Source organism: Prionailurus viverrinus, chromosome A3, assembly GCF_022837055.1.
Source record: "Prionailurus viverrinus isolate Anna chromosome A3, UM_Priviv_1.0, whole genome shotgun sequence".
NCBI classification, from domain to species: domain Eukaryota; kingdom Metazoa; phylum Chordata; class Mammalia; order Carnivora; family Felidae; genus Prionailurus; species Prionailurus viverrinus.
In genome coordinates, this window is record NC_062563.1 from 86,599,757 (window position 1) to 86,627,581 (window position 27,825).

General features: G+C 39.4%; 2 protein-coding genes across 2 annotated transcripts in view; one reads left to right on the plus strand and one right to left on the minus strand.

Annotated features, from left to right (window-relative positions):
* GKN2 (gastrokine 2) overlaps nucleotides 1-24,878 on the minus strand; it is a 48,462-nt gene extending 23,584 nt beyond the window's left edge. The window contains exon 1 of the mRNA XM_047853400.1: nucleotides 24,741-24,878. Coding sequence (XP_047709356.1) covers nucleotides 24,741-24,824 — 84 coding nt within the window. The 5' untranslated portion in view covers nucleotides 24,825-24,878. The remainder of the gene's footprint in view (nucleotides 1-24,740) is intronic.
* Nucleotides 307-5,710, plus strand: GKN1 (gastrokine 1). Its single transcript, XM_047853402.1, has 6 exons — nucleotides 307-402; nucleotides 2,331-2,384; nucleotides 2,475-2,612; nucleotides 3,559-3,669; nucleotides 4,825-4,972; nucleotides 5,616-5,710. Exons 1-6 carry the CDS (start codon nucleotides 391-393, stop codon nucleotides 5,705-5,707), a joined length of 555 nt encoding a protein of 184 aa, XP_047709358.1. The 5' UTR covers nucleotides 307-390; the 3' UTR covers nucleotides 5,708-5,710.
* Nucleotides 24,879-27,825: the final 2,947 nt, after the last annotated feature.

Below are 27,825 nucleotides of genomic sequence, written 5' to 3' on the forward strand. Positions count from 1 at the left end.
TTTCTCATCTGCAGTCTTGTTTGATTTTAGGGATTATTCTTCTCCTGAATCTGAGTGATCCCAATACATAAAATGTCCACACCCACAGCTTCAGTTGGCCCAGAGGCTATCATTAATCATATTGAGTTTGCGGTGATATCTTCAACTTCAACTAATGATGAGTCAGCTCAGCTCCATGTCAAAATGCCTTGCTGACCAAGGAGATATTCCCAAAGGCTTCCTGGTATGCTGGATCATGGCACAGATATGGAAGCTGGAGAAAGATAAATCTTTGACCCCACCTAGTCACACCTAGTTTGAGTAAAGCTGGTTAAGTACAAATATGAGAAGGGCTCTCATCTGAGTTCATACCTGCCTTCTTCTCCACTCCATTGCTTTGGTGAAGCCAAGATGAAGCTCACAGTGAGTAGATTTTTCCTTTTGAATTCATTATCTGATGGCTAGAGACTGTTAATATTCTGAGCTAAGTGGGTCTGCTTCTTATGACAATCTCACCATAATGGAAAATTTATTTTGAAAAAAAAAATCTCCTTTCTTTTCATTGAATTGTGGCAAGTAAAAACATCTCTGAGGGCAGCCATAGTTATACTGGGAGCAGACAGCTCTGTGAGCATCGTATACCATGCTATCTTAATAAAATTACCTTTCAGTTCTCCTTGTTCAGGTCTGGTCGTAAAGCAAGCAGTCCCTAAGTCCTAGAAAATATCTAATCTTTCCCCACATTGCTGAATACCTCTTTTGACCAAACTCCTGAACATGTTCAGGCAAGATAAAAGCTCATTATCAAATTGGATGGGTGAGAGACTTGTCACATTCTCTGCTATGAAACAGAGGTCCAAGTGAGAAAGATTTGCTTGAACCCTGTCCATAGTCATTTACCCATGAAAAATACCTGAAGCGTGAAGCTAGTACAGTCTCTCACCTATGGCTCCAGATAAAAAGCTAAGAGTGGAGTAGGTACACCATGAAATTCCACCAAAGGAACTGGTGGTGCTGTGTGTCACTTATAACAAGATGCAGAGGGGCTAGAAACCCAATGAATATTTTCATGTTTCAACATATTAAACACTATGTTACAGCAGTGTCTGCTTCGTAGTGGAGTTGCAAATGTAACATAATTATCTAGAAATTAGTTCTAATAACAGCAAGGTCAAAAAATTAAGAAAAAAAAAAAAAGTTCCCAACCCGGGTCAGATCTGGTTTCTCTCCTGGTTCTGCCGTGAACAAGGGGTACAATCTTAGCCGATACAACCTTGGCCATGTTACTGAACATCTGAAGCTCAGTTTCCTCATATGTGAATGGATTGTTATGTACTAGAGGATCTCTAAAATTTCCCCCATCTCTCACTGTTTAGGAGACCAATTTTTACCTCCTTCTTAAGCTATCAGGAGAAAAATTAAGCAAATAAAAGAATTACCTTAAATCACCAGGGCAGATCTCAAACCATTTTATCCCAGGTAAAAGAAATGAGAACAGGTACTGAGAATTGGGCCCCTGAATAAAGCTCTGTGTTCTGACAACTAATGTCATGTACCCGATGACAAATGACTAATATCCCGGGACAGTTACTGACTGCCTTTCTGCTAACCACACTTGACAGCCGGACCTCTCCATCCTCGGTCTCTCAATAGCAGCAGCTAGCCTGCTTACCAATCCATTGCTTTAAAAAAATTGTTTTCGATAAAAAGAGTCTTTTTTTTATTAGGAGGTCGATGAAGGGAGGAAAGTATCCCAGATCAAAGAGAAAAATTAAATCGTTTTCAGACTTAATTCTCAGAACGTATATCCATCTTCATATTGTATATGCTATTCATTTTCAAATGTACTTTTCAATGTACTGATACTACATCAGTTTTTTATAAGACCTACATTGACAATTATTATTTTTCTTTTTTTAAAAAATGTTTATTTATTTGGAAAGAGAGAGAGTGGGTGTGAGCAGGGGAGGGGTAGAGAGAGATGGAAAGGATCCCAAGCAGGCTCCGCACTGTCAGCCCAGAGCCCGACATCAGGCTTGAACCCACAAACCGTGAAATCATGAGCTGAGCCGAAACCGAGTCAGATGCTTAACTGACTGAGCCACCCAGGTGCTCCTACATTAACAATTCTAAAACTATATACCACAATAACATGATTACTACAGTAATTAAGCTATAATCTTACATTATCATTAAAACTTTCTATGGTTGAAAAAAATACAAGGTCAAAGAAGAAAGACGGATCACTTGAGAGAGTGGTTAACTCGGTATTTTTTATAAGCTTGGGTAGAGAAAGAAGAGGACATTGTTTTGCCATGTGATAGTAGACCAATGTTATTTATGATTTTTAGATTGTCTTTGCCGGACTTCTTGGAGTCTTCCTGACCCCAGCCCTTGCTTTCAGTGTAAGTATTACACTTTTTAAAGCGTATTATTAAAATGCATTTGCAAAGAAATGTGGCATTAAATCACCGTCAATTTCTTGTAAATTTCAGGATATCAACATTGGCGGTGCTAGCAACAGTGGTATAAGTGGGCAGCAGTCAGTGAGTGTCAACAATGAACACAATGTGGCCAATATTGACAATAACAATGGATGGGACTCCTGGAATGCCCTCTGGGATTACAATACTGTAGGTAGCCAACATGCAATTTCCGTTCTTTACAAATATGATGCTTCTTTTTTTATAACAACAACAACAACAATGTCTGCCAACCATAAAAGAATTTAAAATAAAATAATTTCTAACTGCACATAAGCATAGAGTTGTAAGTCAAAGTGCCTACTTTGGTCACCCAGTTTCACTACTAGATATAACACTATTAATGTTTCCCACAATCAGTTAAAATTCAAAGCAATGAACGGTAATTAGGATCCACTATGCCCACAGAATTGTGGGGCTGTTAGACAAATACGAACAACCTTCTGCCTTCTCTCGAGATACCCTCAGTAATGAGGAAAAACCTGCACAATATTACTGCTCCCTATTTCAGTCTATCTTCAATTTCCTTCCAAAAAGCCAGAGATGGACATTTCACCTGTAACTCGAAAGAAAAAAAACAAAGGAAATGTAGGTGACAATATTAACTGGTAAGAGAAACACAAAACAAAAACCAAACAAAAACAACACTTGACTCTGGTTAGGAGACCCACCTCTGCAATTACCAGCTTTGTGTGTAACAAATTTTGTACTTTTAATAAGCCCATTCTTTATTGTTTCAGTTTTATCCATGTGGTCAATAAGAAAACTAATCCCTGTCTTACCTGTCTCCTAGAAATCTTGTGAAGATCAAATGAGACTCAAATGTGATAGCAATTTGAAGTTTATTTCAGCAAAACGGACATATGTGGAATGACTCCATGTTAGAACTTGAAGAGAGAGCAACGAGTTAGACACTAGGTTCTTACAAACGTTAGCTATAGACATGATTGCAAAACAGGGCCAGATCTGACGTTCTTATCTAGGTTCATCCTTGAGTTCTATTTCCCTCTGCTGGTAAAACTGATGTCTGATTAAAAAAAAAAAAAAAACCTCCTTGGAAAACCTACTTCCTTCCATCTACCTTTTTCTTTAACAGAACTTTGCTGCGATTAGACTCTTTAAAAAGAAGATATGCATTGTGCACAGAATGAACAAGGATGTCATGCCCTCTCTTCATACTCTTGATGCACTGGTCAAGGAAAAGAAGGTATAAATAAAAGTCTTTTTGATTTTGTTCAAGGGAGGTCTTTTGGTTACCAGTAAATAAAGAGGTCACAGTCATTTCCTCTTGACCGCAGTACATTGTAACGTGCAGCACAAAAAGGGAAGAGGAACTAGTACTTTCCTGAGGAGAGGCAGCTGCCACCACACTCAGTGCTGTGGCTCATACCTGCCTTTACTGTTCAAGGAGCAAAACTCTGGTCAAGCCAATGGGAGCTGCCTGCACTTCTCCACTTGGAGTTACACAAAGTTACACAAAAGTTGGGTTGGGGTTATTAGATTTAGAAATAAAAATAGAGGATACCCAGTTAAGTTTGAGTTTCAGATAAACAATGGATAAGTTTTTGTTTTTGTTTTTGTTTTTAGCATAAGTATATCCTATGCAATATTTAGGACATACTTACATTGAAAAAATGATTTGTTTATCTAACATTTAAATATTACTGAGTGGTGGCGCCTGGGTGGCGCAGTCGGTTAAGCGTCCGACTTCGGCCAGGTCACGATCTCGCGGTCCGTGAGTTCGAGCCCCGCGTCAGGCTCTGGGCTGATGGCTCAGAGCCTGGAGCCTGTTTCCGATTCTGTGTCTCCCTCTCTCTCTGCCCCTCCCCCGTTCATGCTCTGTCTCTCTCTGTCCCAAAAATAAATAAACGTTGAAAAAATAAATAAATAAATAAATAAATAAATATAACTGAGTGTCCTTTGTTTTACCTGGCAACCCTAGTTGGGTGGGGACAGAAGATGCATTGCTCTTTAAAATGTTTGCTTGATTTCATATTTCTGTAACTGACAGATAGGTACCTTTCACTGACACAGTAGAGAAGATAAACTCCATTCTCAGAATCTGATTATTATATAGCTCAATCCAAAAAATACCAAATGACCAAATGAGGTCCAAGCTTCAGAATAAATTTAGCCTCAGATTTCTGCTTTTATGAGAAACTGAGGTTTCATGCCAGCTAAATCTTTTGGGACACAGAAATTCTGAGATACACGGGGTTGGAGTTGGCTCTTCAACTCCAACAGTCATTTTGATTATGAGAAAATGGTAGCTAAGCAATACCCCATACTGGCCTTGTACCCATCCCTCATCAACAAACTACTGAGGTGGGCATTCATTCCCTCTTTTCCTTTCCACACTCAGCTTCAGGGTAAAGGACCAGGGGGACCACCTCCCACGAGTCTGATGTACTCAATCAACCCTGAGAGAGTCAATGATCTGGAAAAGTTAGGAAAACCCATCGCTGGCATGTGCAGAGGGATTCCAACATACACAGCTGATGAGATTGAAGGTAAGTAGGCTTTCTATGGTGCATTGTGAGTTATTGCTGCTGATATGGTCAGACTATTCTCGGGCATGTCTACAGAAGACACCAGTTACTTAGCACTTGCTCTGTGCTTTAAGTGTGTTAAATTATTAACTCCTGCCAGCAGTCTTATGTGATAGCTATTGTTATTCCCACTTTCTGGGTGAGGAAACTGAGGCACAGGGATAGGTCGCATTGTCTGGGTCAGTCCCACACATTTTGGCGTTGGATTCTGTGCTCTTCACCATTTGGAAATACGACCTTTCAAGAGTGGATCTGGAGTTACCACAAAATATATTTAAAGTGTTGCATGAATTTCTCAGTGAAAAAAGAATGCTAATAGAATCTATTGACTTATTATAGCTCATTCACTTAATTTCTGGGCCTTCAAAGAATAACTTGCACAAAAACAAAGTATCCACCTACTTAACCTAATGGCAACTTTCCAGATCTCTGAAGTGATTGATTTAATCTAAGTAGATAGATGATAGATAGATGGATAGATAGATAGATCTTGAAATCTGTGCATAGCTAGTTTGGAAACTGTAACACCCCCCCCCAAAAAAAGTCCTTGAAAAGACATTGATATCAGTTTCTTTTCTTTTCTTTTTTTTTTTTTTTTAATCAGGGGCAAGCCTGTTCTTTTACTCAAAAGCATGCCTCCGTGCTGATATACTCTGGATTCTGAGAATTTCCTTATGTGGAGAATTGGAGGTGTAAAAAGAAAAAAAAAGTCACTTTGAATTTAATGATCAGAATATTTTATGCAAAAAAAACCACATTGGGTTCTAAAGGCTTTTATCATGTCATTCTGAAATGTATTCTTCCAGTTATGTTTGGCTTCTTTAAGTTTCAATAAATCTACTCAGCACTAAATTCCTTATGATTTCTGTTTGGAATGCATAGGATTAAAAGTGCCATGTGGTGGTGGGTAGGCCGTCCAAGTGTATTAGACCCAACTGTTAGCCTATATTCAGGGCCTGTCCCTTATAAAGAACCCCTTCAGATGCTTTGGATACTACTAACCACGGTTCTGGGAATGAATCCAAGGCAATCTGACTGCTCTAAAAACTGTTCCACAGTTGATGTGCACAGTAACATTTCAGATCAGCAAGGGCAGAAATCCACTCAAACAAGCTTACGCCAGAAAGGGAGGTTTACTGCAAGGATATTGGAGTATCTAAAATAATCTTAGGGCAAGAAAATCAAAGACACTGGAACCAGGAACCATATTGAGATCAAGACCCAAGTCTCCTCTCTCCTGGAAGCCACGTATTAGTTCTTCTCTGCTCATTTTTAAATTCTGCTTCTCTCTTCAATAAACATTTTTTTTTTAATATTCTTTAGGGGCGTCTGGGTGGCTCAGTCTGTTAAGCATTTGACTCTTGATTTTAGCTCAGGTCATGATCTCACAGTTCATGAGATCAAGAACCCAAGACAGGCTCTGGTCTGCAGCACAGAGCCTGCTTGGGATTCTTTCTCTCTCAGCCCCTCCCCTGCTCTCTCTCTCTCTCTCTCTCTCACTCTCTCAAAATAAATAAATAAATAAACATTTAAATTCTGCTTCTCTCCTCTTTCCATCTAGCAGATGGCTCTTTCCTTACTCATGCCAGAAGATGGCTGAGCCAAAATGTTAGCCTCATCTCCATATTTCTACCTTTCCAGCTCAAGAGGTAATGTCTTATTCTTTTGACTCTCAATTCCAATTTTCCTTGACCCTGTTAGGTTCAAGGGCCCACAGCCTCCACTCATTGGCCAGGAAAGTGGAGTCACATAGTACAGATACAGCAATGCAGTCTCCAGTGAAGGAAAAAGATCTCGGAGAAAAATAGTCTCCAAATATTGTATGTGACGGTATGAAACTACCATTCAGTAAAAAACAAACAAACAAAAAAACCCCAAAAACTCCTACGCATACTTCTTAAATCCTGATGCCATAAGAGGATAACTAATCCATTCTAATGTTTTCAGATGGGATACCCCTAAATAGCCATAACAACAACAAAAAAATGAGGACACTGATTCTTGTCATTTGTAAAAATGCAACATTTACCAGGCCTTATTGGAAAGCAATTATAATAATTTTCTTTACTTTGAGGCAATTGTATTGATGTTCAAATGATGTGTACTACCAGAGCAGTAGAAATTTCAAAGTACCCTGAAGCCATGAAATGTGGACACCCATCAAAGATCAAGGCTTAGATACTGCCCTATCACTGTGATCGAGAGACAAAAAAACCTGTGAGTCATAAACTGGATACAGTGTCATGTAACTGACTTTTGGGAGCTGATGAATCCCATGTTTCCTAGAATTGTCTAGTCACTATTTCAGGAGAAGAAATTAAATTCACTAGGAAGATACAAAAATTCTAGATTATATACACCTCTCAGAATATATTACAGAAAAATTATACAAATTACAGGAGAATTTAATAACCTAACTGTTCTAGTTAAAGATTTTAACACATATTTTTCAATAACTTACAGATAAAGCAGCTAAGGATATAAAAACATTCAACAAAATTAACAAGCTTATTTTATTTTTTTTATTTAAAAAAATTTTTTTTAATGTTTATTTATTTTTGAGACAGAGAGAGACAGAGCATGAGCAGGGAAGGGGCAGAGAGAGAGGGAGACACAGAATGTGAAGCAGGCTCCAGGCCCTAAGCTGTCAGCACAGAGGCCGACGCGGGGCTCGAACTCATGAACTGTGAGATCATGACCTAAGACGAAGTTGGACGCTTAACCGACTGAGCCACCCAGGCGCCCCAACAAGCTTATTTTAGTGAACATATGTATAACACTTCAGAATACATATTATTCTAAAGTACTTATGGGACATTTGCAAATACTGATCACATACTAAGACAGAAGTCAGATCTCAAAAAATTTCAAATGATTGGCATTATGAAACACACATTTTTCTAACTTCAATTTCATTAAGAGAACAAATATTCCCTTCCAAATAAAACAAGATAGCTGCATTTGTTTTGAAATTAGGCAGCATATTTTTATTTATTTTTTTTTAATTTTTTTTTCAACGTTTATTTATTTTTGGGACAGAGAGAGACAGAGCATGAACGGGGGAGGGGCAGAGAGAGAGGGAGACACAGAATCGGAAACAGGCTCCAGGCTCTGAGCCATCAGCCCAGAGCCTGACGCGGGGCTCGAACTCACGGACCGCGAGATCGTGACCTGGCCGAAGTCGGACGCTTAACCGACTGCGCCACCCAGGCGCCCCCAGGCAGCATATTTTTAAAGAACAAATGAGCCAAAGAAGAATTCATGATGAGAGTGGAATGCATTTGAAACTGTGCAATAAGGAAAGCAGTACGTAGCAAAACCTGAGTAGCGGCTACAGCAAAGGATAAAAGAAATATTATTGTCTGAAATGTTCTATTCATCAAAGAAGAAAAGCTGAAAATTGAGTCAAAAATTCAACTTTAAAAATGAGGAAAAGCATAAAATATCCAAAATAAGTAGGAAGAAAGAAGTATTATTGACAATATCAGAAGTTAATAAAATAGAAAAAAAATGTGCAGTAGTAAGACTCAACAAACAAAGTCAAAACTTGGTTCTTTGGAAAGGCATAAAATTGACAAACTTTCGATAGAATTGACCATAAATAAAAATAAATAAGTGGAATCTAAACAAAAACAAAAACAGGAGCTCCTCGGTGACTTAGTTAAGTGTCCAACTCTTGATTTCGGCTCAGGTCAAGATCTCAGGGCTCGTGAGATCGGGCCCTGCATCCGGCTCTGTGCTGACAGCACTTAGGATTCTCTCACTGTCTCTCTCTGCCCCTCCCTCTCTTTCTCTCTCTTATAAATAAGTAAGTAAGTAAGTAAATAAATAAATAAATAAATAAATAAACACTTGAAAAAAGTAAAAAAAAAAAAAGCTTAAAAAACAAAACCAAAAACAAATGAATAAACAAACAAAAAGCAGAATTAGATCTAGAACTACAGAGAACAAACCGAAGGTAGCCAGAGGGGTCAGGGTAGGGAACTGGACAACACAGAAGGGGGGGGGGGGGGCAGGCTTCCAGTTCCAGGATGAATAAGTCACAGGAATAAAAGGCACCGCATCAGGAAGACAGTAAATGATACTGTAACAGCAACATTACAGGACAGAGGGTAGCTGCACTTGCAGTGAACAAAGCATAATGTACAAACTTGTCAAGCTGCTGAGTTACGCATCTGAAATTAATGTAACATGGTGTTACATTACAGACAAAGCAGCTAAGGATATAAATTGTGTGTCAAGTACACTCCAATTTTTTAAATTAATTAATTAAAAAAAAGAAACACTAAAAAAAAGGAAATAATTCGCAAGCCATGCTAAAAAGAAAAAAAGGATACCGAGCTACAGATGCCACAGATTTAAAGATGTTCATAAAATGATATTGTGAACACCTTTATATCAATGAATTTGAAAGCTTAAGTTGAATTTCTTTTTTTTTTTTAATTTCTTTTTGTTTTACTGTTTATATTTGGAAGAGAGACAGAGAGCGAGCAAGGGAGGGGCAGAGAGACAGAAAGAGAATCTGAAGCGGGCTCCAGGCTCTGAGCTGTCAGCACAGAGCCCGACGTAGGGCTCGAACTCACAAACCACAAGATCATGACCCGAGCTGAAGTCAGGCTCCCAACTGACTGAGCCACCCAGGTGCTCCCAAATTTCCTAAGAAATAACCTACCAAAGATCACCCAAGAAGAAATATAGAGCCTGAATAATTCTACAACCAGTAACGGAAATGGTTCAGAAGTTTAAAAACTTTACACAAGAAAATTCCAGACCGAGGTGGTTTTTATACTGAGATTTAACAAACGTTGAAAATACAGATTATTCTAATCTTAAATAACTATTCAAATGTATAGGTTGGGGAGGAGGGAAGGGCGGAGTACTCTCCAATGCATTTCAGGAGAATATGAGTAACTCAATTCCAAAACCTGACAAGGATTGTATGGGAAAAGAAAAATACAGAGCAATCTCTGTTATGAATACAGATTACAGATGCAAAATGCCTTAACAAACTGATAGCAAATGAACTGAGCAAAGTGTTGAAAAGACTGAATACAGCACGACTATGTTGGATTTTTCCTAGTAATGCAAATGGTCTGATACTAGGAAATTAATAATGTAATTTGCCACATTGAAAAATCAACAGACAACAATCTTATGATATATCTCAATAGTAGCAAAAATAGTAATAAATAAACATAATAAAGTTAAATATTCATCATAATAAACAAGTATTCTCAGAAGACTTAGAATTAAAAGAAACTAATCTAAGATTATCTGAAAATAAAAACTACTGTATCATGTAAAACAATGAAAACATTCCTCTTAAGACAAGAAATAAGACAAATGCCTGTCATCAAAACTTCTAGAAACATTGTACTGAAAGTTAGTAAAGAAAAAAAAAAATATATAAAGATTCGAAAGGAAGGAGGGAAGAAAAAAAACTATCCTTATGCCCAAATGACATAGTTTTCGGTGTAAAAATACAAACAAATCTGTAGATAATTTATGGGAATCAGGGCATTTAGAAAGGTCCCTGCATACAAAATTGGCTATATATAAGCTGCATTTCTTTTTTTTTTTTTAATTTTTTTTTTCAACGTTTATTTATTTTTGGGACAGAGAGAGACAGAGCATGAACGGGGGAGGGGCAGAGAGAGAGGGAGACACAGAATTGGAAACAGGCTCCAGGCTCTGAGCCATCAGCCCAGAGCCCGACGCAGGGCTCGAACTCACGGACTGCGAGATCGTGACCTGGCTGAAGTCGGACGCTCAACCGACTGCGCCACCCAGGCGCCCCTATAAGCTGCATTTCTATATACCAACAACAAACATATAGAAACTTTAAATATAAGCTGCATTTCTATATATCAACAACAAACATATAGAAACTTTATTTTGTTTGGGTTTTTTTTTAAATGCTTACTAATTTATTTTGAAAGAGAGAGAGCACACACACACATACACAAGAGGGGAGGGAAGAAAAAGAGGGAGAGAGAGAATCCCAAGCAGGTTCTGTGCTATCAGCAGGGAGCCCGACATGAACTAGATCCCACAAATTGTGAGGTCATGACCTGAGCCAAAATCAAGAGTCAGATGACCAACCTAATGAGCCACCAGGCACCCCTAGAAACTTTATTTTGAAATAGTGTTTATATACCAGGAAAATATACGACAAAATTTGGGACAAAATTACTTAAGTAATGTTTCTTAAGCAGTTTCTACATGCATAGCACTATTGCACACACTTGAAATCCATCAGCAAATAGAAATGCAAAGATCCTTGCCTCGTGTAGCTAATATTTTAGTTAGAGGAGGCAGAGATAAACAATCAATATAATTAAAATACAAATGAACAAATACGTAAATGAACGGTGGGAAATTTGGTAGGATAGTATACTGTCCTACTATAGGCATGTGATACTATCCTACCAAATAGAAAATAACAAATACTAAGGGGAAAATGCAGAGCAGGGTAAGGGAAATCAAGAGTGACAGGAGGGAAGAGGCAGTTTGCAATTATTAACAGGTATGTAGGATAGGTGTCATTGAAAGGTGACCTTTGAACGAAGACTAAAAGAGATTAGGCAGTTAGCCATGCCAATATTTCTGGGGGAAAAAAGCATTATGGGCAAAGGAAATAGTGCTACATGCTAAGGCAGAAGTGTGTCTGGACAAATTAAAAGTACAGCGTGGAGGGCACCTGGGTGGTTCAATCAGTCAAGCATCTGACTTTGGCTCACTTCATGATCTCACAGTTCATGAGTTCGAGTCCCATGTCAGGCTCTGTGCTAACAGCTCAGAGCCTGGAGCCTGCTTCAGATTCTGTGTCTCCCTTTCTCTCTGCCCCTCCTCTGCTCACACTCTGTCTCTTTCAAAAATAAAAAAATTAAAAATTAATAAATAAATAAAATAAAATAAAAGTACAGCATGGAAGTCAGTGTGGCCGAGGAAAATAAGTGAAACAGAGAGCAGAAGGAGATGAGAGCAAAGAGGCAATAGGGGGCCAGATTGTGAGGAGTTCTGTAGGCCAGTGTTAGAACTTCAGGTATTATCCTGGGTAAAAGAGGGAGACACTGCAGGAATTTGAGCCAAGATAGGATATGATCTTACCAAGTAATATATTAAGGAAAATATGTGCTACACTTCTCTGGAAACTTTATTGAGACACATTAATGTAGACTAAATGCAGAGAAACCATGGCTATGAATTAGAGGACGTGTTACTAAAAGAATGTGAGCTCTCCCTCAATCTATAGATTCAAAGCGATTCAAAACAAATTCCCAGCAGGCCAAGTGTGTGCATGTGTATGTGTGGACATAACAAGCTAAATTTATAATATGCATTCAAGATCAAGGGGCCATTTGGAAGACAATTCTCCATGCATCCTTGATGGTTCTATACATCTTATGAGTAGAAGCACTGACTCCTCTTTGTTCTCAACTTTTTTTTGTAAGGATGTTTGTATAATAAGCAGTCTTGGAATATAGTGATAGTGTGTCTTTGGAGAGCAAAAAGTAGGCATGTTTACTGCCCATTATAAAATATTTGAGTTCTATAAGCTTACACCCTACTATGTAATATACCCCACTGTGTGTGCAAGCTTCCCTCTGGGTCCACATGCACTGCCCTGTGAAGCTCATGGACAAGGAACCCTGACACAGACATGCTCCAGTGCAAACTACTTGCTGTGCTGTGGCTAACAAAGTCCTTTGTGTCTTAGCCAGGGGGCTCATGTCTTCTGTCGTCAACCATGAAACTGCAGCAGGCAACTTTACAGCTTTCAAGTAGGGTAAAATCTCAGACCCTTCTTGAAAGGGTCAAGAATAGTCAAATTACTGCTGTAGAACAACAAAATGGGTGAACTTGACCTACCATAATTATCATAAAGACATAGTAGTTAAGACAATGCAATGTGAGTACTGGGATATACAAATATATCAGTGGAATAAAATAGAAAGCCTGCAGATAGATCCACACATCTATAGGTGACTGAAATAGGATATAGACTGCCTTCCAAGTCTGTGGGGGAAAGATGGGCTTCTTCCATAAGTGATGTTAAAATAATTAGGTAGCCATATGGAACACAAAGAAATGGGAAAATACCACCAGACACCCTGCCTTATACCATATATTTAAAAAACAATTTCATGTATGTTAAAAACCTAAATAAAGAAGTCAAAATAAAAAGCCTTAAAAGATAATATAGAACAATAACTTCAGGACTATTGACAGAGGGAAGGATTTGTTAAACTTTACAGAAAAAGCTCTAGCCATAAAGCAAAATATTAATAAATTTCTCTACATTAAAGATAAGAGTGTCCTTTTATCCATAGACACCAAAAATACAGCAGAAAGATAAGCCACAAACTAGTAGAGATATATGCAACACATAAAGTGGATAAAAGTTCATTTAAAAAATTTCATAAAGAAGTCCTACATATCAACAAGAAAAAGATGAATAAGAAGTAGAAAAGTAGATACAGGTATGTTTCTAGAAGAGGAACCCTGGATGGCGAATCTAGATAGGAAGAGATATTAACTTCATTATTAATAAGAAAAATGCATATTAAAATCATAGCGATAGATCATGTTATATGCAACCTATTGGCAGTTGAAAAAGTCTAGTATCGGGTGTTGGAGGGGGGTACAGAGTAACAGTACATGGCCAGGGCAGGCATGAATTGGCATGACAATTCGGCATGGTCCAATAACCTGAAGATGTGAATTTCCTGCGATCCAACACTACCACTCTTAGGTATAGACCCCAAAGAAATTCTCGCCTATGGGCATCCAGAAACATGTACAAGAATGCTCATAGCAGCAGTGTTTGGAACAGCAAAAAAACCTAGAAACAATCTGAATCTTTGCCAGTAGAAGCATAGTTAAATAAATTGTGATATGTTTACTTAGCAGAATACTAAACATCACAAAAAGAAAACCAAATTAATCACAGCCATACACAACAACATGCATGACTCTCTGGAAAACAATGTTGAGCCTGCCAAGCAAATCATATTTACATAAAGTTCAAAAACATGTGAAACTAAACAACACATATATTCTATTTTAGAAATACCTTAATATGTGGTAAAACCATGACTCAAAGCAAAGGAATGATAACACAGAGCTTGCTATAATTGTGCACCCCTGAGGGGGATGGAAGGGTCCATGGAGGGGCAAATGGAAGGCTTCTAAGGTAACGGTAATGCCGTCCCTCTCCCTCAAATTAGATCGAGGGGAGGGATGTTCATGGGTATGTGCTGTGTCATTATTCTTTATACTCGGCCTATATTCCTAAATAGTCTTATGCACTAACTCAAGACTTAAGGACAAGTTTTAAAAGTTAAAAGCACAAGAAGTAAGATAATGTTACGAAGACAAACAAGGGGTAGACCTTTGGGGAAAGAACTGCCCTTTCTTTCCAACATAAAGCAGAGACCCCTCGCCTCTTGCTCAGCTCTGAGGCTTGTGGTTCCAAACACGTAGCCTTTGAGTCACGTCCTTGGAAGAGTAAAGTAAGCGAAAATGTGTTCACTCAGCACCAGGATGCCAAGAGGTCCTCGGAGAGAGGCCACCGTCCCTGTGCTGTGCTAGTGCCAAGCTTGCCCTCTGCAAGGCTCGAAATCGCTGTTTGGAAGCTTGTCACACAGGTTCCCATTTGCAGTTTCGTCTGCCTTGTGGATAACCCAAGTGACTCATACCGAACTTTGGCTCGCCCTACGCGCCCCGGCCCACTGGGGTCAGGAAGAGATGTAGGGAGCATGCAGGGCTGGCTTGCAGGGTCTTCAGAAGTTTTAGTGACTTCATAACCCCAAGAGGCACCAGAGAGGAGCAGACAATATCCTGTTACAAGCCCTTGCCCATTATTAGAATATCTTTCTGGACCTCCTCCCAACTGCACTTCTGATGTAACTGAACAGTTTAAACCAAACCTCCGGCGACTGATCCTTCTAGAACATCAACGAATAAGTTTTAACCTAAAGTCAAATTTTCCAAGGAACTTTCATATCAAGAGACACATACATCCATTAACTTATTTTTACACTCACCACATATCCAAAATAACCAATCAAGAATATCAGGAAGTACAACCAAATTAGAGCAAAAGTATGCCAAACCTTACAGTTAAATCACTGCTACCCAGATGTTCAAATTAGGCTTTCATCATCCTCTTTCCTGGTATTGCTTTGGTCCACAAGATTCAAATCAGACAATAAAAATCATGGCTTGGCCCCCTTAACTAAGAGCATTATCAATAGCACACCCCATTTCAACTCTATGCCATTTATCTATCTATCTATCTATCTATCTATGTATCTAACAAGTATTATTGAGCACCTCCTATGTGATAGACTTTTCTAGGCATAAACTATGGGGGAAAAGCCATTAAAGTGCCTGACTTCACAAAGTTTACATCCAGTAGTGAAGAGAAACAATAAATACATAAATACACAATATAAGTAATGATGAAAACTCTTAAGAAGGGAACAGAATAATATGAGGGAAGAAGAACCATCAATAGAAAGTTGAGATGGGGGAAGGTTGCTGTTTTGTACTAGACAGGCAGGTGTATAATAAAGAATTTGGCTGGCCCCTGTCCCAGTTTCCTGGGAGGCGTTTTTTAAGTGATTGAGCATCTTTGTTATTGGTAGTGGTCCTCTCAGACCACACCTGATAATTTATCTTAATGATGTGACTCAGGACCAGAGCAAGTTATGCCAGAAAGATTAACTATGTGATTAGACAGTTGGGTCTATAAGTCACATGATAACAGCCAGGAGGCTAGAGGCTGAGTCACATGACCAATGATTTAATTAATCATCCCTATATAATGAAACCCTAATAAAAACCAGGGACACCAAAACTCAGGTAATCTCCTCTGGTTGGCAATAGTCCACGTCAATGTCACGAGGGTGACAATTTTGACTATTGAGAAAAGCAAAGGTATTAACTCTACTGAGAAAGGACAAAGAAAGCTTCATGTTTGGGACCCTCCCAAAACTTGCCTTATGCATCTCCCTTTGGCTATTTCTGCTTTGCATCCCATTGTTATAATAAAACTGTTATAGTAATAATGCTTTGCTGAGTTCAGTTGTTCTAGTGAATTATTGAATCTGTAGGGGCAGTGGGAACTGCTAAATCTGTAGCCAGCTGGTCAGAAGTGAAATATGACCCAGAGACTCTGGAACTAAGAACTTATATCCAAAGTGAAGTCATTCTTGTAGAGATAATAAAATGTACAAATGTAACCATGTTGCTTTCTTTATTACATCATTTATATTCCATCTCTTCCCCCTCCCCTGCCAATTGTATTGGCTAGAACATTAGGAGAAATATAAAATACAAAACTAATAGCAGATATACTCAACTTATACCTCCATTTTTTTCACCATTAAACAGCATGCTAACAATCAGTTTCTCAAAGATGCATTGTTTTGTCTCATTTATGTGTAATAATTGTTAGATGGCCTTAACTTGGAAAAAAAGAAATCAATAAGATAACTCTAAAAAGTTTATATTTGGAATGAACTATCTTAAGTGATATAGGAGAATAAAATCTTGGTCAAATAGGAAAATGTTTTTATGATTTCAGCATTGTTAAAAAGTCTATTTCACAAAGCAAAATAAAACATGTAACTTAATCAGAAATGGGTCACAGCTTCTAATGAATTGTTCTTACATAATTTGACTGGCCTGTTATGGTGCAAATAATGGCTCCCTGGTCATATCTCAAAGTACCATACTTAAACCCCTCTTCCAACATTAGCAAAATTCCAATCTTTTTATCTCTATGGGGTCTTTCCCCTTCTGTGTCTTGACTGTGCTAGGGGTGTACTCACATTAAAGAGTTTTATTGGTTACTTTTACTTCTGCATGGAACCAGAGCCCCAGACATGCCTCACTGAGCCTAGAAGACTCTTCTATGGCTACTAGAACTTACTGAATTACAACTACCACTGTGCCCAAACAGGAGGTCTGGTTTGATGTGAAAATCTGGATACTCAAAAGAGGTGTCTTTGTCTGCTCTCACTTGCCACTCACAGTGGAGTCAGTGCTCAAAGCTGATTCTTCTGAAACTTGTAACTGTCCAATGTGAGGGTAAGGCTGAACCGTCAGCTCTGCCAAGGTTTGGCTCCTGGTGTAGATTCCTGCTGAAGCTGCAATATAGTTCATCCAGATGACTTCTACAACCAAGTATGTGTCATCTAAACATTGGGCTCTGCTCCAAACCAAAGAATTAGCTCTAGGGTTTCTTTACTAGTTCTTCACTTCAGTTTTATAATTTATCAAATTGTGCTTTTCAAAATATTATTTGCTAATTCTTACTCCCCTTAAGTTTATTTTGTTCCTTTCCTAAATTGTTGAGTTGGCTACTGAATTTATTTTTGCCTTTCTTTTCTTGGTTAAAGAATACAAAAATTTACCATTATTAATTTCTTTCTATATGTAATTTGACCTCCTTCCTTAATGTTTGATATATATTCTTGACATTATAGTTATTTATTTAAATAACCAATAATTACATTTTTATTTCCTCATTGACAAAAAGACAGTATCTTGAATTCTCAGTTTTTTATATGTTATTCGCTCTTTAATTATTAATTTATAGTTTTATTTCATTGTGGTAAATGAATGTACCCTGTGAAATTTCTACTAACTGGAATTAAAAGAGTTTTTTTTTTTTAAGCCTAGCCTATTAACAACTTTTGAAAACGTTCCAGGAATGTTTCTTTTTTTCTTTGTTTTTTATTTTATTTTAGAGACAGAAAGTACATGTGCATGCACATGTGCAAGTGGGGTACAGGGGCAGAGGGAGAGGGAGAGGGAGAGAGAGAATCTTAAGCAGGCTCCACACTCAGCAGGGAGCCTGACATAGGGCTCAAACCCATAACACTGAGATCATAACCTGAGCCAAAATCAAGAGTCAGATGCTCAACTGACTGAGCCACCCAGGCTCAGGCACCCCCTTGAAAAAGAATGTGTCAGCTCCAAGATTCGTAGTAGAATGCAGAGTTATAGAAGGTGGATCCCTTGAATATGGTTTGACTCAGTGACTTGCTTCTAATAAACAGAGCATGGAAAAAGAAAAAGAGTAACTTCACAGACACCACCTTAATTAACTAAGTGATCATGGTCGACATCACCAGTCATGTTGATATCATGCACCCTCTGATATGATGTGTCTTTCACCAGTCTGGTATTCCTCCCCCAAATCCATAACCCCAGGACAATCATAAGAAAACATCAGACAAACCCAAGTTTTGCAAAGCATCTGGTCGCACTCTTCAAAGTTGTCAAGGTCTTTGTATTCGTTTTTCAGAGCTGCCACAACAAATGTGGCTTAAAATAGCACGTATTCAATCTTTTGTAATTTTGGAAGCCCAAAGTCTGAAATCAAAGGGTCAGCAGGGTCACCTCCTTCCAAAGGCCGTAGGAAGTATCCCTCCTGGCTTCTTCCAGCATCTGGTGCTCCTGGTATTGCTTGGCTTGTGTCTGCATCACTCCAATCCCAGCCTCTGTCTTCAGGTGGCTTTCTTCCTTCTGTTTCTATGTCTCAAATCTTCCTTTCCTTTCTCCTATCAGGACAGCAGTCATTGGACTTCAGGTCCACCCTAAATCCCAAATGATCTTATCCTAAGATCTTTAATTACATCTGTAAAGACTCTTTTTCCAAATAAGATCATATTCACAGGCATCAAGGGTTAGAGAGTGGCCATATCTTTTTGGAAGACCCAATTCACTCTACTCCAAGGAGTAGGAGAAACTGTGACAGATTACAGGAGACTAAGGAGATAGATGAGTCAACGCAATGTGGGATCCTGGATTGGATCCGGGGACAGAAAAGGGACATTAATGGAAAAACTGGTGAAAGCTAAATAAACTCTGCTGGTTAATTAATAATATTATGGCAATGTTAGTTTCTTAAATTGTTTAATGTCATCTTTTTAATATTGCCTAAACATAAATTTCATGCTTCTGATCATCATGTTCTCTGAAAGATGTTCAGAAAGATGTTCTGAAAGATCATCATGATCTCTGAAAGATGTTCATTTATATCAGAGGAAGCTAAGTGAAGGGTATTATAGGAACTCTCTGTACTATCATCACACTCCTCTAAAAATCTAAAAGTATTTGGAAATAAAAATTTTTAAGTGATCAGATTAGACTATTTTATTAAAAGATAAAGACTCAGATTTTGTTTAAAAATCCAGGTAGTGGGGCACCTGGGTGGCTCAGTCGGTTGGGCGTCCGACTTCGGCTCAGGTCATGATCTCGCAGTCCGTGAGTTCGAGCCCTGCATTGGGCTCTGTGCTGACAGCTCAGAGCCTGGAGCCTGTTTCAGATTCTGTGTCTCCCTCTCTCTCTGACCCTCCCCCGTTCATGCTCTGTCTCTCTCTGTCTCAAAAATAAATAAAAACGTAAAAAAAAAAAATCCAGGTATTAGACAAGAAGACACTAAAAGAAATACTGATACATGAAAAAAAATGGCAACAATATAAAAGTACATTTTAAATAATAAAGTTAGGGGGTTAATATTATTGTCAAAAAAGTACAATTTAGGGCAAAATCAGTAAATAAAATAATAGGAAGTCATTTATGATGCTAAAATATGCAATTCACATTGAAGACCTACCAATCGTAACATTTATTATAGACCAAATTATGTAGATTCAAAGGATATAAAACAAACAAAAAACCCTGTTGGAAATGCTAATAGAAGTTAGCAAAAGTACAAAAGAGGGGAGACCTTATCATACCTATCATTTTTGACAGATCAAATACACGAAAAGAAAATATGAAAAACTTTAATATTTAGGTGTTTTCACCTGGACATGGAATCACCGTGAAATGCGGACTCATATAAGTATCTGCAACCAATAGTGGGAATAATATGAGCATTGGTGACATGATTATCGTCAAGTGGCAAACATTTCCTGATAGAATTCTAAACTAAGAAAGTACTGTCTTCCTTCAATTTACACCCGTTCCTGCAAGTTACAGTGCCAACTAAGTAATTACAAAGTATCTTTATGTTTAAAACAAGTAAGTATCCAGACTCAGAAAACCATAAACAATCACAAAGGACAAGTCTTCACGGCAATGCTATTAAGAACAACTGAATGGGGGCGCCTGGGTGACTCAGTTGGTTAAGTGTCTGACTTTGGCTCAGGTCATGATCTCTCAGTGTGTGAGTTTCAGCCCTGCATTGGGCTCTGTGCTGACAAGCTCAGAGCCTGGAGCCTGCTTCAGATTCTGTGTCTCCCTCTCTCTGCCCACCCCTTTCCCGTGCTCTGTCTCTCTCTCTCAAAAACAAACATTAAAAAAAAATTTTTTAATGAAAATTTTAAAAAAAGAAAAAAATGAACTGAACAGAGTTCGCAGAGCATCCTCCAAATGACTTTAGTATGAGTTTCTCCCAATTTAATTTTGACAAATAAAATTCCCCTACAATTTTCTTTTCTTCTTTTTTTTTCTTTTAACTGTCTTCATATGTGTTACCTGTGAGTAGTAAGGAGGAAGCTCCAAAACACAGCCTTAGCATGGTTGGGATATTTCAGTTGGGCGCAAGGTTTTCTTTTTATGTTTTACTGCCTGGAGTTACCTGGGTCTTCTAATTAATAGGGTTCTCTAGTTGGGGGAACATTGAAGCAATCGACATACTTGTTTTCTTATCATACTTTACCTGGTTGGCCTGAGTGTGAACGCCCATCGCACTCTGTATGTCTTTTACTCTTGAGAACCCTGAAATAGCTGGCAGAACCAGGCTTTGCCCCAAAGCACCTGCTCTCAGCTCCATCCTCTGCCATTCTGAAAATGGCAGTTTTTGCACTGGGATAGAGATCTGGCCAGAGGCAGCCTTGGTTCTGGAAACGTCCACACTCCACCAAATGTTTTCTTTACTAGGCTTTGGTGGTAGTGCTGAAGTTAGCTTGGGCACTGGGCACTTCCCTGCCTGGAATGGCAGTTCTCATTACAACTCTGTGGTTGAAATGTCTCGCAAGCCATCTGAGTGAAATGGAAACTAGGTTTGTTACTGTAGTCAGATGTTCTTGGGCCAGCATGGACCCATTCCTGAATCATTTTTATATTAGAGATTTGACTACATCTAAATAGGCTCCTCATTACACCTTCACTTCCAGCCTCCTGGATCTGGATATTTCTTTATGTCCCATAAGTGCACTGTTTAGGCAATGTTTTCTTTTCTTTGCTGGAATCATGAATTGGTGGGCACTTCTCTCAGTCTGATCCTTTATCATACTGCAGGTAACAACATCCTTCCATCTTTTCTACTGCTAAAACCAGCACCAGAGTTTGGAGGGGGACTTGGGAAGGAGAGCCTTCACGGGGTTCCTGCAAGCATTTCTCGGATTAATGTCACAGCTAAGGAGACATTCAATGTAAATGTTATCATTTTCTTGAGGGGACTCTCAATGCTATGATTGGACTGAGGGGGTCTGGGTTCCTAATCCCTTCCAAGGACCCCAGTGTTCTGGAGGAGATTGATTGGCTTTCCCAAGGTCCATAGAGATAGATAGATAAGGTTTAGAAGTAACTCCTCTGTCTCTGAAACTCAATTTTTTGGATTATTTGGTCAGTTCAAAGGGAATCTGGAAGAGACATGAGCCAATATATAGGCTTTAAATGCCACCTTGGACCAAGAGCTGAAGAGGAACCTGAGCCAATGTCAGATCCCACCAAGGCCTTGCCAAGGGGCTTTGAGGATGGCAAATGGCCAATGGGCCCAGAACCTAGGACAACCTGTGGTGACTCTGGAGCTGAGAGATGGGAGGGACAATTGTTGGAGCTGCTGATGTCTCTGTCTACAGGTCTTACCTGGCTTCAGTGGACAGTGACCGTATTAGCATTGGCCTGAACAGACTGCGGCCAGATAACGATAGAGGTAAGCCCCAAATGCATTTAAAAAATTTTTTTAATGTAAAGTAAGATAATTAAAAATCATCTTTCTGGGTTCTTGATATCCGTTAATAATTTTTTTCCAGAAATATACAGATTCACTCACCCACTGGCAGTTTGATGAAGGTTTTATTTCTCCATCCAGGCTGTAGTTTGCCCTTCATGGTGTTAGGTAGTTAAGGCAAGCATCATGATGCCTGAGTGGAAACTGAGCCCCCATAAGGTTAAAGGAACCATTCAGAACCAGGTAAAGGGATTTCTCTCACACACTTCGTCACATAACATCATTCACTGAGAGAGCAAGCATGAGATGTGGAAAAGAGAGCTTTAATCTGCATAAATATTAAAAGCCAAGTCTTAGATGAAAGCCAGCTCCTCTGTTTATTCTCATTGTGTAGAGTATCAATGTTAGAGCTATAAATTCCCAATCACACACACACAGAGTTATTCTTTATGAGACCAACGCCTTCCCAGGGCGTTCTGAGTCTTTTAGTTAACCGCACAAGGCAGTCAAATCAACAATGCTGTCTTTCATGCTTGAGCTCTGTAGACGGGCCCTCCCTCCTCAGCTGTTCATCTCTTCAGTGGAAATTCCTCAGGAAACAACAAAACTCAGTGCAGCAGCATCCCCCCAAAACCACACACACCCCAAGATAAAAGTGCTCAGCAATCTTTAAGAACTTCCTAGGGAAGCAATACAGAGAGGAGCCTTCCCACTCAGATCTCCTCCAGCTTCCTGCTACATGCCCACCAAGGCTGGGTAGGAGCTTGGTCACACTACCTTAGCCCATTTCCCGGAGTATCAGTGTAGCAGACAGTATGGGCTGCTAGATTAAGCCTAGCTGGATTTAAAAACTGATCGGGGCCTCAGGGGGAAAAAAAGGAGCTAATAATGCCTACTCTATTACTCAACAATGACAAACAACCACAGAATCTGAGTAGCATTCAATAATAAGCATTTATTTTCACCCATCTATGGTCAGCTAGCTGGGAATTGGCTGACCTGGGCTGGGCTGGGCTGAACATCTCTGCTTTGAGTTATGAGTCCAGCTGGCTCTCCAGTCTGTTCCACCTGTCTGCTCCAGCTGGAAGAGGCACCACCTCCCTGGGAGGAATTCTCATGGTAAGGACAGAAGCACCAGAGAGCATAGCCAACCATACTCTCAGAAACAATGCAAGCATATTTCAAACCCCTGTTTGCATGACATCTCCTATTTTTCCATGGGCCAAAGTAAGTCATATGACCAAGCCAAAAGTCAAGGAAGTACAGGGATGTACAAGCCCTGTGCTTTTGTACAGGGAGATAATCCCCTTGTGAATTTCTCATGTGAGAAGCACTGAAAGGTTACATTGCAAAGAGCTTGGATCCAGGGCCCAGTGAAGAATTGGAGCTGAAAAAAATCAATCTGCCACACTACTTTTTAGGGTTGTTGAAAATATCAAATGTAATAATGTATGCAAAGATGTTGTTGCATCATGAGCATTTAATGACCATTTGTTTCATTCCATTCCATACATATGCTGTTACTCTCTGACTGAAGTTTATTCAGGCTGCAGTAGATGCCTGAAATCTGGCCTCCATCAGTTCCTGACCTCACTATTTGGGCATGTTTTTCCTTGCCTCAAAAAGTAGAGCTTAATTCTTACTTTTCAGATCTAAGCTGACCTTAATGACTTCCCTTAATCCACAGAGAGAGAATCAGAAGTAATGCTCTGAGAATTCTGAAGGTCACATATAAGAAGACTTCCCACCTTTGCCTGAGTCCCTTGGAATGCTCACTCTTGAGCCACTTTCTCAGAGAACCCAGTCACCAAGAAGCCCATGCCACCTGTGGAGGACACATGTACACCTGAGCTCCCAGCCGGCAGCCGTCATCATTTGCCAGTCTTATGAAGGGGCCATTTGGACACCCAGCCCAGTTGATCCTTTCAATGGCTGCAGCCCAGCTGATACCTTGCTGTGACCACATAGGAGACCCCAAATTAGAGGTGCCCAGCTGAGCCCAAGTCAACCCACATTGCTGTGAGCAATGATAATCAATTTCCGTTAAAGTCATTACATTTTGTAGCAGTAGGAGACCAGAACGCTGGCCAATGCTAATATCTCCACTGGCCACTGAAGTCAGGTAAGACCATGGTGGACAGAGAACCTGACACTTGATAATCTTCCCTTTCATCTCTGACGCACCGCAGTTCAGTCCTCGTTCTGGTCCTGCCTCCTCTCTACAGGACTGCCAACGTCCTCTGACAGAAGTTTTAGCACTAGCTCAGCTCCTTCCTCAGCCATTTTACTTCAAAGATAGCGACAGTGTCCACAACGTGCGAAGTAAACACGATTTGTTTGGCAGAACTCAGGGACAAGTGGACACACACAGGTTCAGTCCTCCCAGGAGCTGAAAGGGGACAGCTGTTGAGAGTTCTGTAAGCATGTACGCTTCCCCGTCACTCCTCCTACAGGAAGACTCAGCCTCAGATGGACTGAACTGACCCTTAAGGCTTTTGACTCATAGATAGTCTTTGCCTTTGACCCCAAACATACTTACTGCCATATTCAAGAGGCACTCTGAGAAGCTGATTCTCCAGAATTCTACATTGACCTTTCCTGTTTGATATGAGCTCTGAGAAACACAGGCTGACTTATGTGCAGCCATACTGGGCTCCACGGAGTGTGTGACAGCACCAACAAGGCCCTGGTGGATCTGGCTGCCTCTCAGACTCCATGAGGCCTCACCCGTCAGACTGGGGGCAGGGGTGGGGGTGTCCACAGGAACCCATTGACATTCTTGGAACCTCATGCAATTAGAATGCTTACCTTCAAGGGGTTCTTCCCTGTTTGCTTGCTCTGTAGATCTGCTCTGCAGAGATGATTTTGCAGTAAAGAAAGCAGCATCCCCATGTTTGAATTCAAGGATGTTTGGCCCTGAGATAGATAAGCCAAAAGAAGAAGCTTCTTCATCCACTTGCCTAAACGCAATACAGTCATTTAAATGATTGAAAACATTTAGGTAGACTATAAAATGACGAGACAAAACCAATGTCCTGGCAGGAGAATAAAGAAATGTTGAAGTAAACACTCTGTTATGCCAAAGCACTGTGCTATAAATGGAATCCAGAAAGCAAGTTCCCAGGAACTCAAGTAGTGGATGAAAATTGCACAAAAAAGATTATCAGGTTTAAACTTAATCTTTCAAAACGTCTTCTGTTCCTCATCTTCCCTCCTACGGATTTGTCTGCATCCTGCACACCGTCTCAAAGGGTCACACGGTGGAAAGAGCATAGATGAAAAAGCACAGGCCTGCATCCCAGCTCTATTGCCTATGGGCTGCATAGATGTTTAAAGAAAGTTATTTGACCTCTCTGAGCCTCAGGTTTTCACTCATGAAATGAGGATCGTAATGTCGAAGTCATAGTTGTTATGAGTGTGACATGAAATACAACATCAGTGACCTCCTAGTAGAATTGCTGACATATACCAGTTCATTTCCTTGGCCCATGCTAACCTCTCCTTCTGTGCTCTGAAGGTCACCTTCCTCTTCATGCCAGCACTGCCTCTCTCCCCATCTCTCTCCCTCGTACTCTTTTTTCTCCTCCTTCTTCTACCTCTCTCTCTCCCTTCCTCTTTCCGTCTCCCTTCCTCTTTCCCTCTCCCTTCCTCTTTCCCTCTCCCTTCCTCTTTCCCTCCCCCTCCCTCTCTCTCCCTCTTTCTCTCTCCTTTCCTCTCTTCCTCTTTTCCTCTCTCTTCCTCTCTCCCCCACCCTCCCTTTCCCTCCTTCCCTCCCTTCCTCTCTTCCTCACTCTCTCCCTCTCCCTCTCTCCTTCCCTTCATTTTTCTCCCTCCTACCCTCTCCCTCCCTCTTTCTCCCTTCTTTCCTCCCCTTCCCTCTCTCTCCCTCTTTCTCTCTCCCTCCCTCTCCCTCTCTCTCTCCCTCTAACCCTCAGCTTATACATTCCCTTCCTTCCTTCTCCAGTCCTGAATAGCAACTAAAGCAATTTCCCAACTTAACAAAAAATCACATAAATGAGCAAACACAAAATCTCTTTCAACCTTGCAAGAGTGTTTCTTTCCCCCTCTACCTCCGTCACCCCAGCCGTTACCCCTTTACAGCTACACAGTTAACCTGTGACTAACTACATCCACTGTCTCTCCTTCAATTTACTCTTTTTGTTTCCCAAACTATTTGATTTGTAAAACTTACTTTTGTGCTCTTATCTACATGAATATTTTTCCTACTTGCCATCATAGCCTACATATATTCTAATTGTTTCATGTAATAATGCACCATGAACACTTCCTCATGTTTTAGTCTTCATGTGTTTTATTTTTAATAGCTGAGTAATATACCATTTTGTTAATGATCAAAAACTTTTTATTTATTTTTATCTTATTATTTTTTTTTTATTTGAGAGAGGGAGAGAGAATCTCAAGCAGGCTTCATGATCAGTGAGAAGCCAAACATAGGGTTCGATCCCACTACCCTGGGATCATGACCTGAGCCAAAATCAAGAATTGGATGCTCAACCAACTGAGCCACCCAGGTGCCCCATGACCCAAAACTTTTTAACTTTTGAAATCATTCTCCTAATGTTAGGAATTACTTTATATTTTAATTATAATTGGGTGTGGTTTTGTGTGTGTTTACTTATTTATTTACATATATAAAAAACAGTAACTTATAAATATTAAAGGCAACACAAAAAATCATGTATAGAGTCATATATACTATGTATACCTATGATATATATGTAGATATATTGTTTTTATGTTGCTTTTTAAGGTTGTATGTTTCCTGTAACATATACATATGATATATATGTGTGTATGTGTATAGATATGGTTTTTATTGCTTTAATGTTTATAAATTACTCTGTGCTCCATTTTTCAATTTTTCCATTTTTTAAACCATATTTTATAAATATCTCTGTGTATTGATATCTGATCCATATGATTGTTACTTTTAAAGACAACATGGCATTCCATTGTGCTAATAACTATATAGAATGAAGCAAACTTAGCAGAATCTTTAGCAAAATCTGAAATATCCCATTTTAAAAAATATTTTAAGTTTTTACTCAAAATAATAAAAGCACATAGTTTAAAAACCAAACTGTCTAAAAGTACTATAACAGTGTTGCTGTTTTTTGTCCCATGAACCTCCATGGCTCCCAGGCCCCATCCCCTTTCCACAATTTAGCTAATTCTGGCATTTACACATTGCCATGTTTCCAAATGATAGGTACACACTGACCTATTTTGATTCATAAATCTCAAACATTCTCCACTGACTTTCTATTTTAGAGGTAAGATTTAGCTCACCTGTGTCAATCACATCAAGGTAACTATCGATTTCTTTTTCCTCTGTGGCAGTATACTTTTAGATCTTTGTTCTCCTATATGGAATGGTACCATCAGCATCCTGGGATGTCCCTTTGCTGTCATTCTAATTCTTTGTCTTTGTCTTGAGTTGGTACATTAGTCAGTGTTCTCCAGAAAAATAAAACCAACAAAATATATATAGAGAGAGAATCTATTTTGGTGAGCTTTCTTTTAAGGAATTGTCTCATGCAATTGTGGGGGCTAGAAAATCTGAAATACGCAGAGTAAGCCAGCAGGCTGGAGTACCCCAGCAGGGTAGTGTGGAGGCAGAATTTCTTCTTTTTCAGGGAACTTCAATCTTGTCTCTCAAGATCTTTAAATGATTGGATAAGACCTATCCACAATATGAAATGTAATCTGCTTTATTCAAAGTCTATTGGTTTAAATGTTAATTACAACTAAAAAATACCTTCACAGCAACATCTAGATTGATGTTTGACCAAACAACTGGGCACCATAGCCTGGCCAAGTTGACAGATAGAATTATCCGTCACAGTTGGGCTCTCTGTTTCCTTGGTATTAC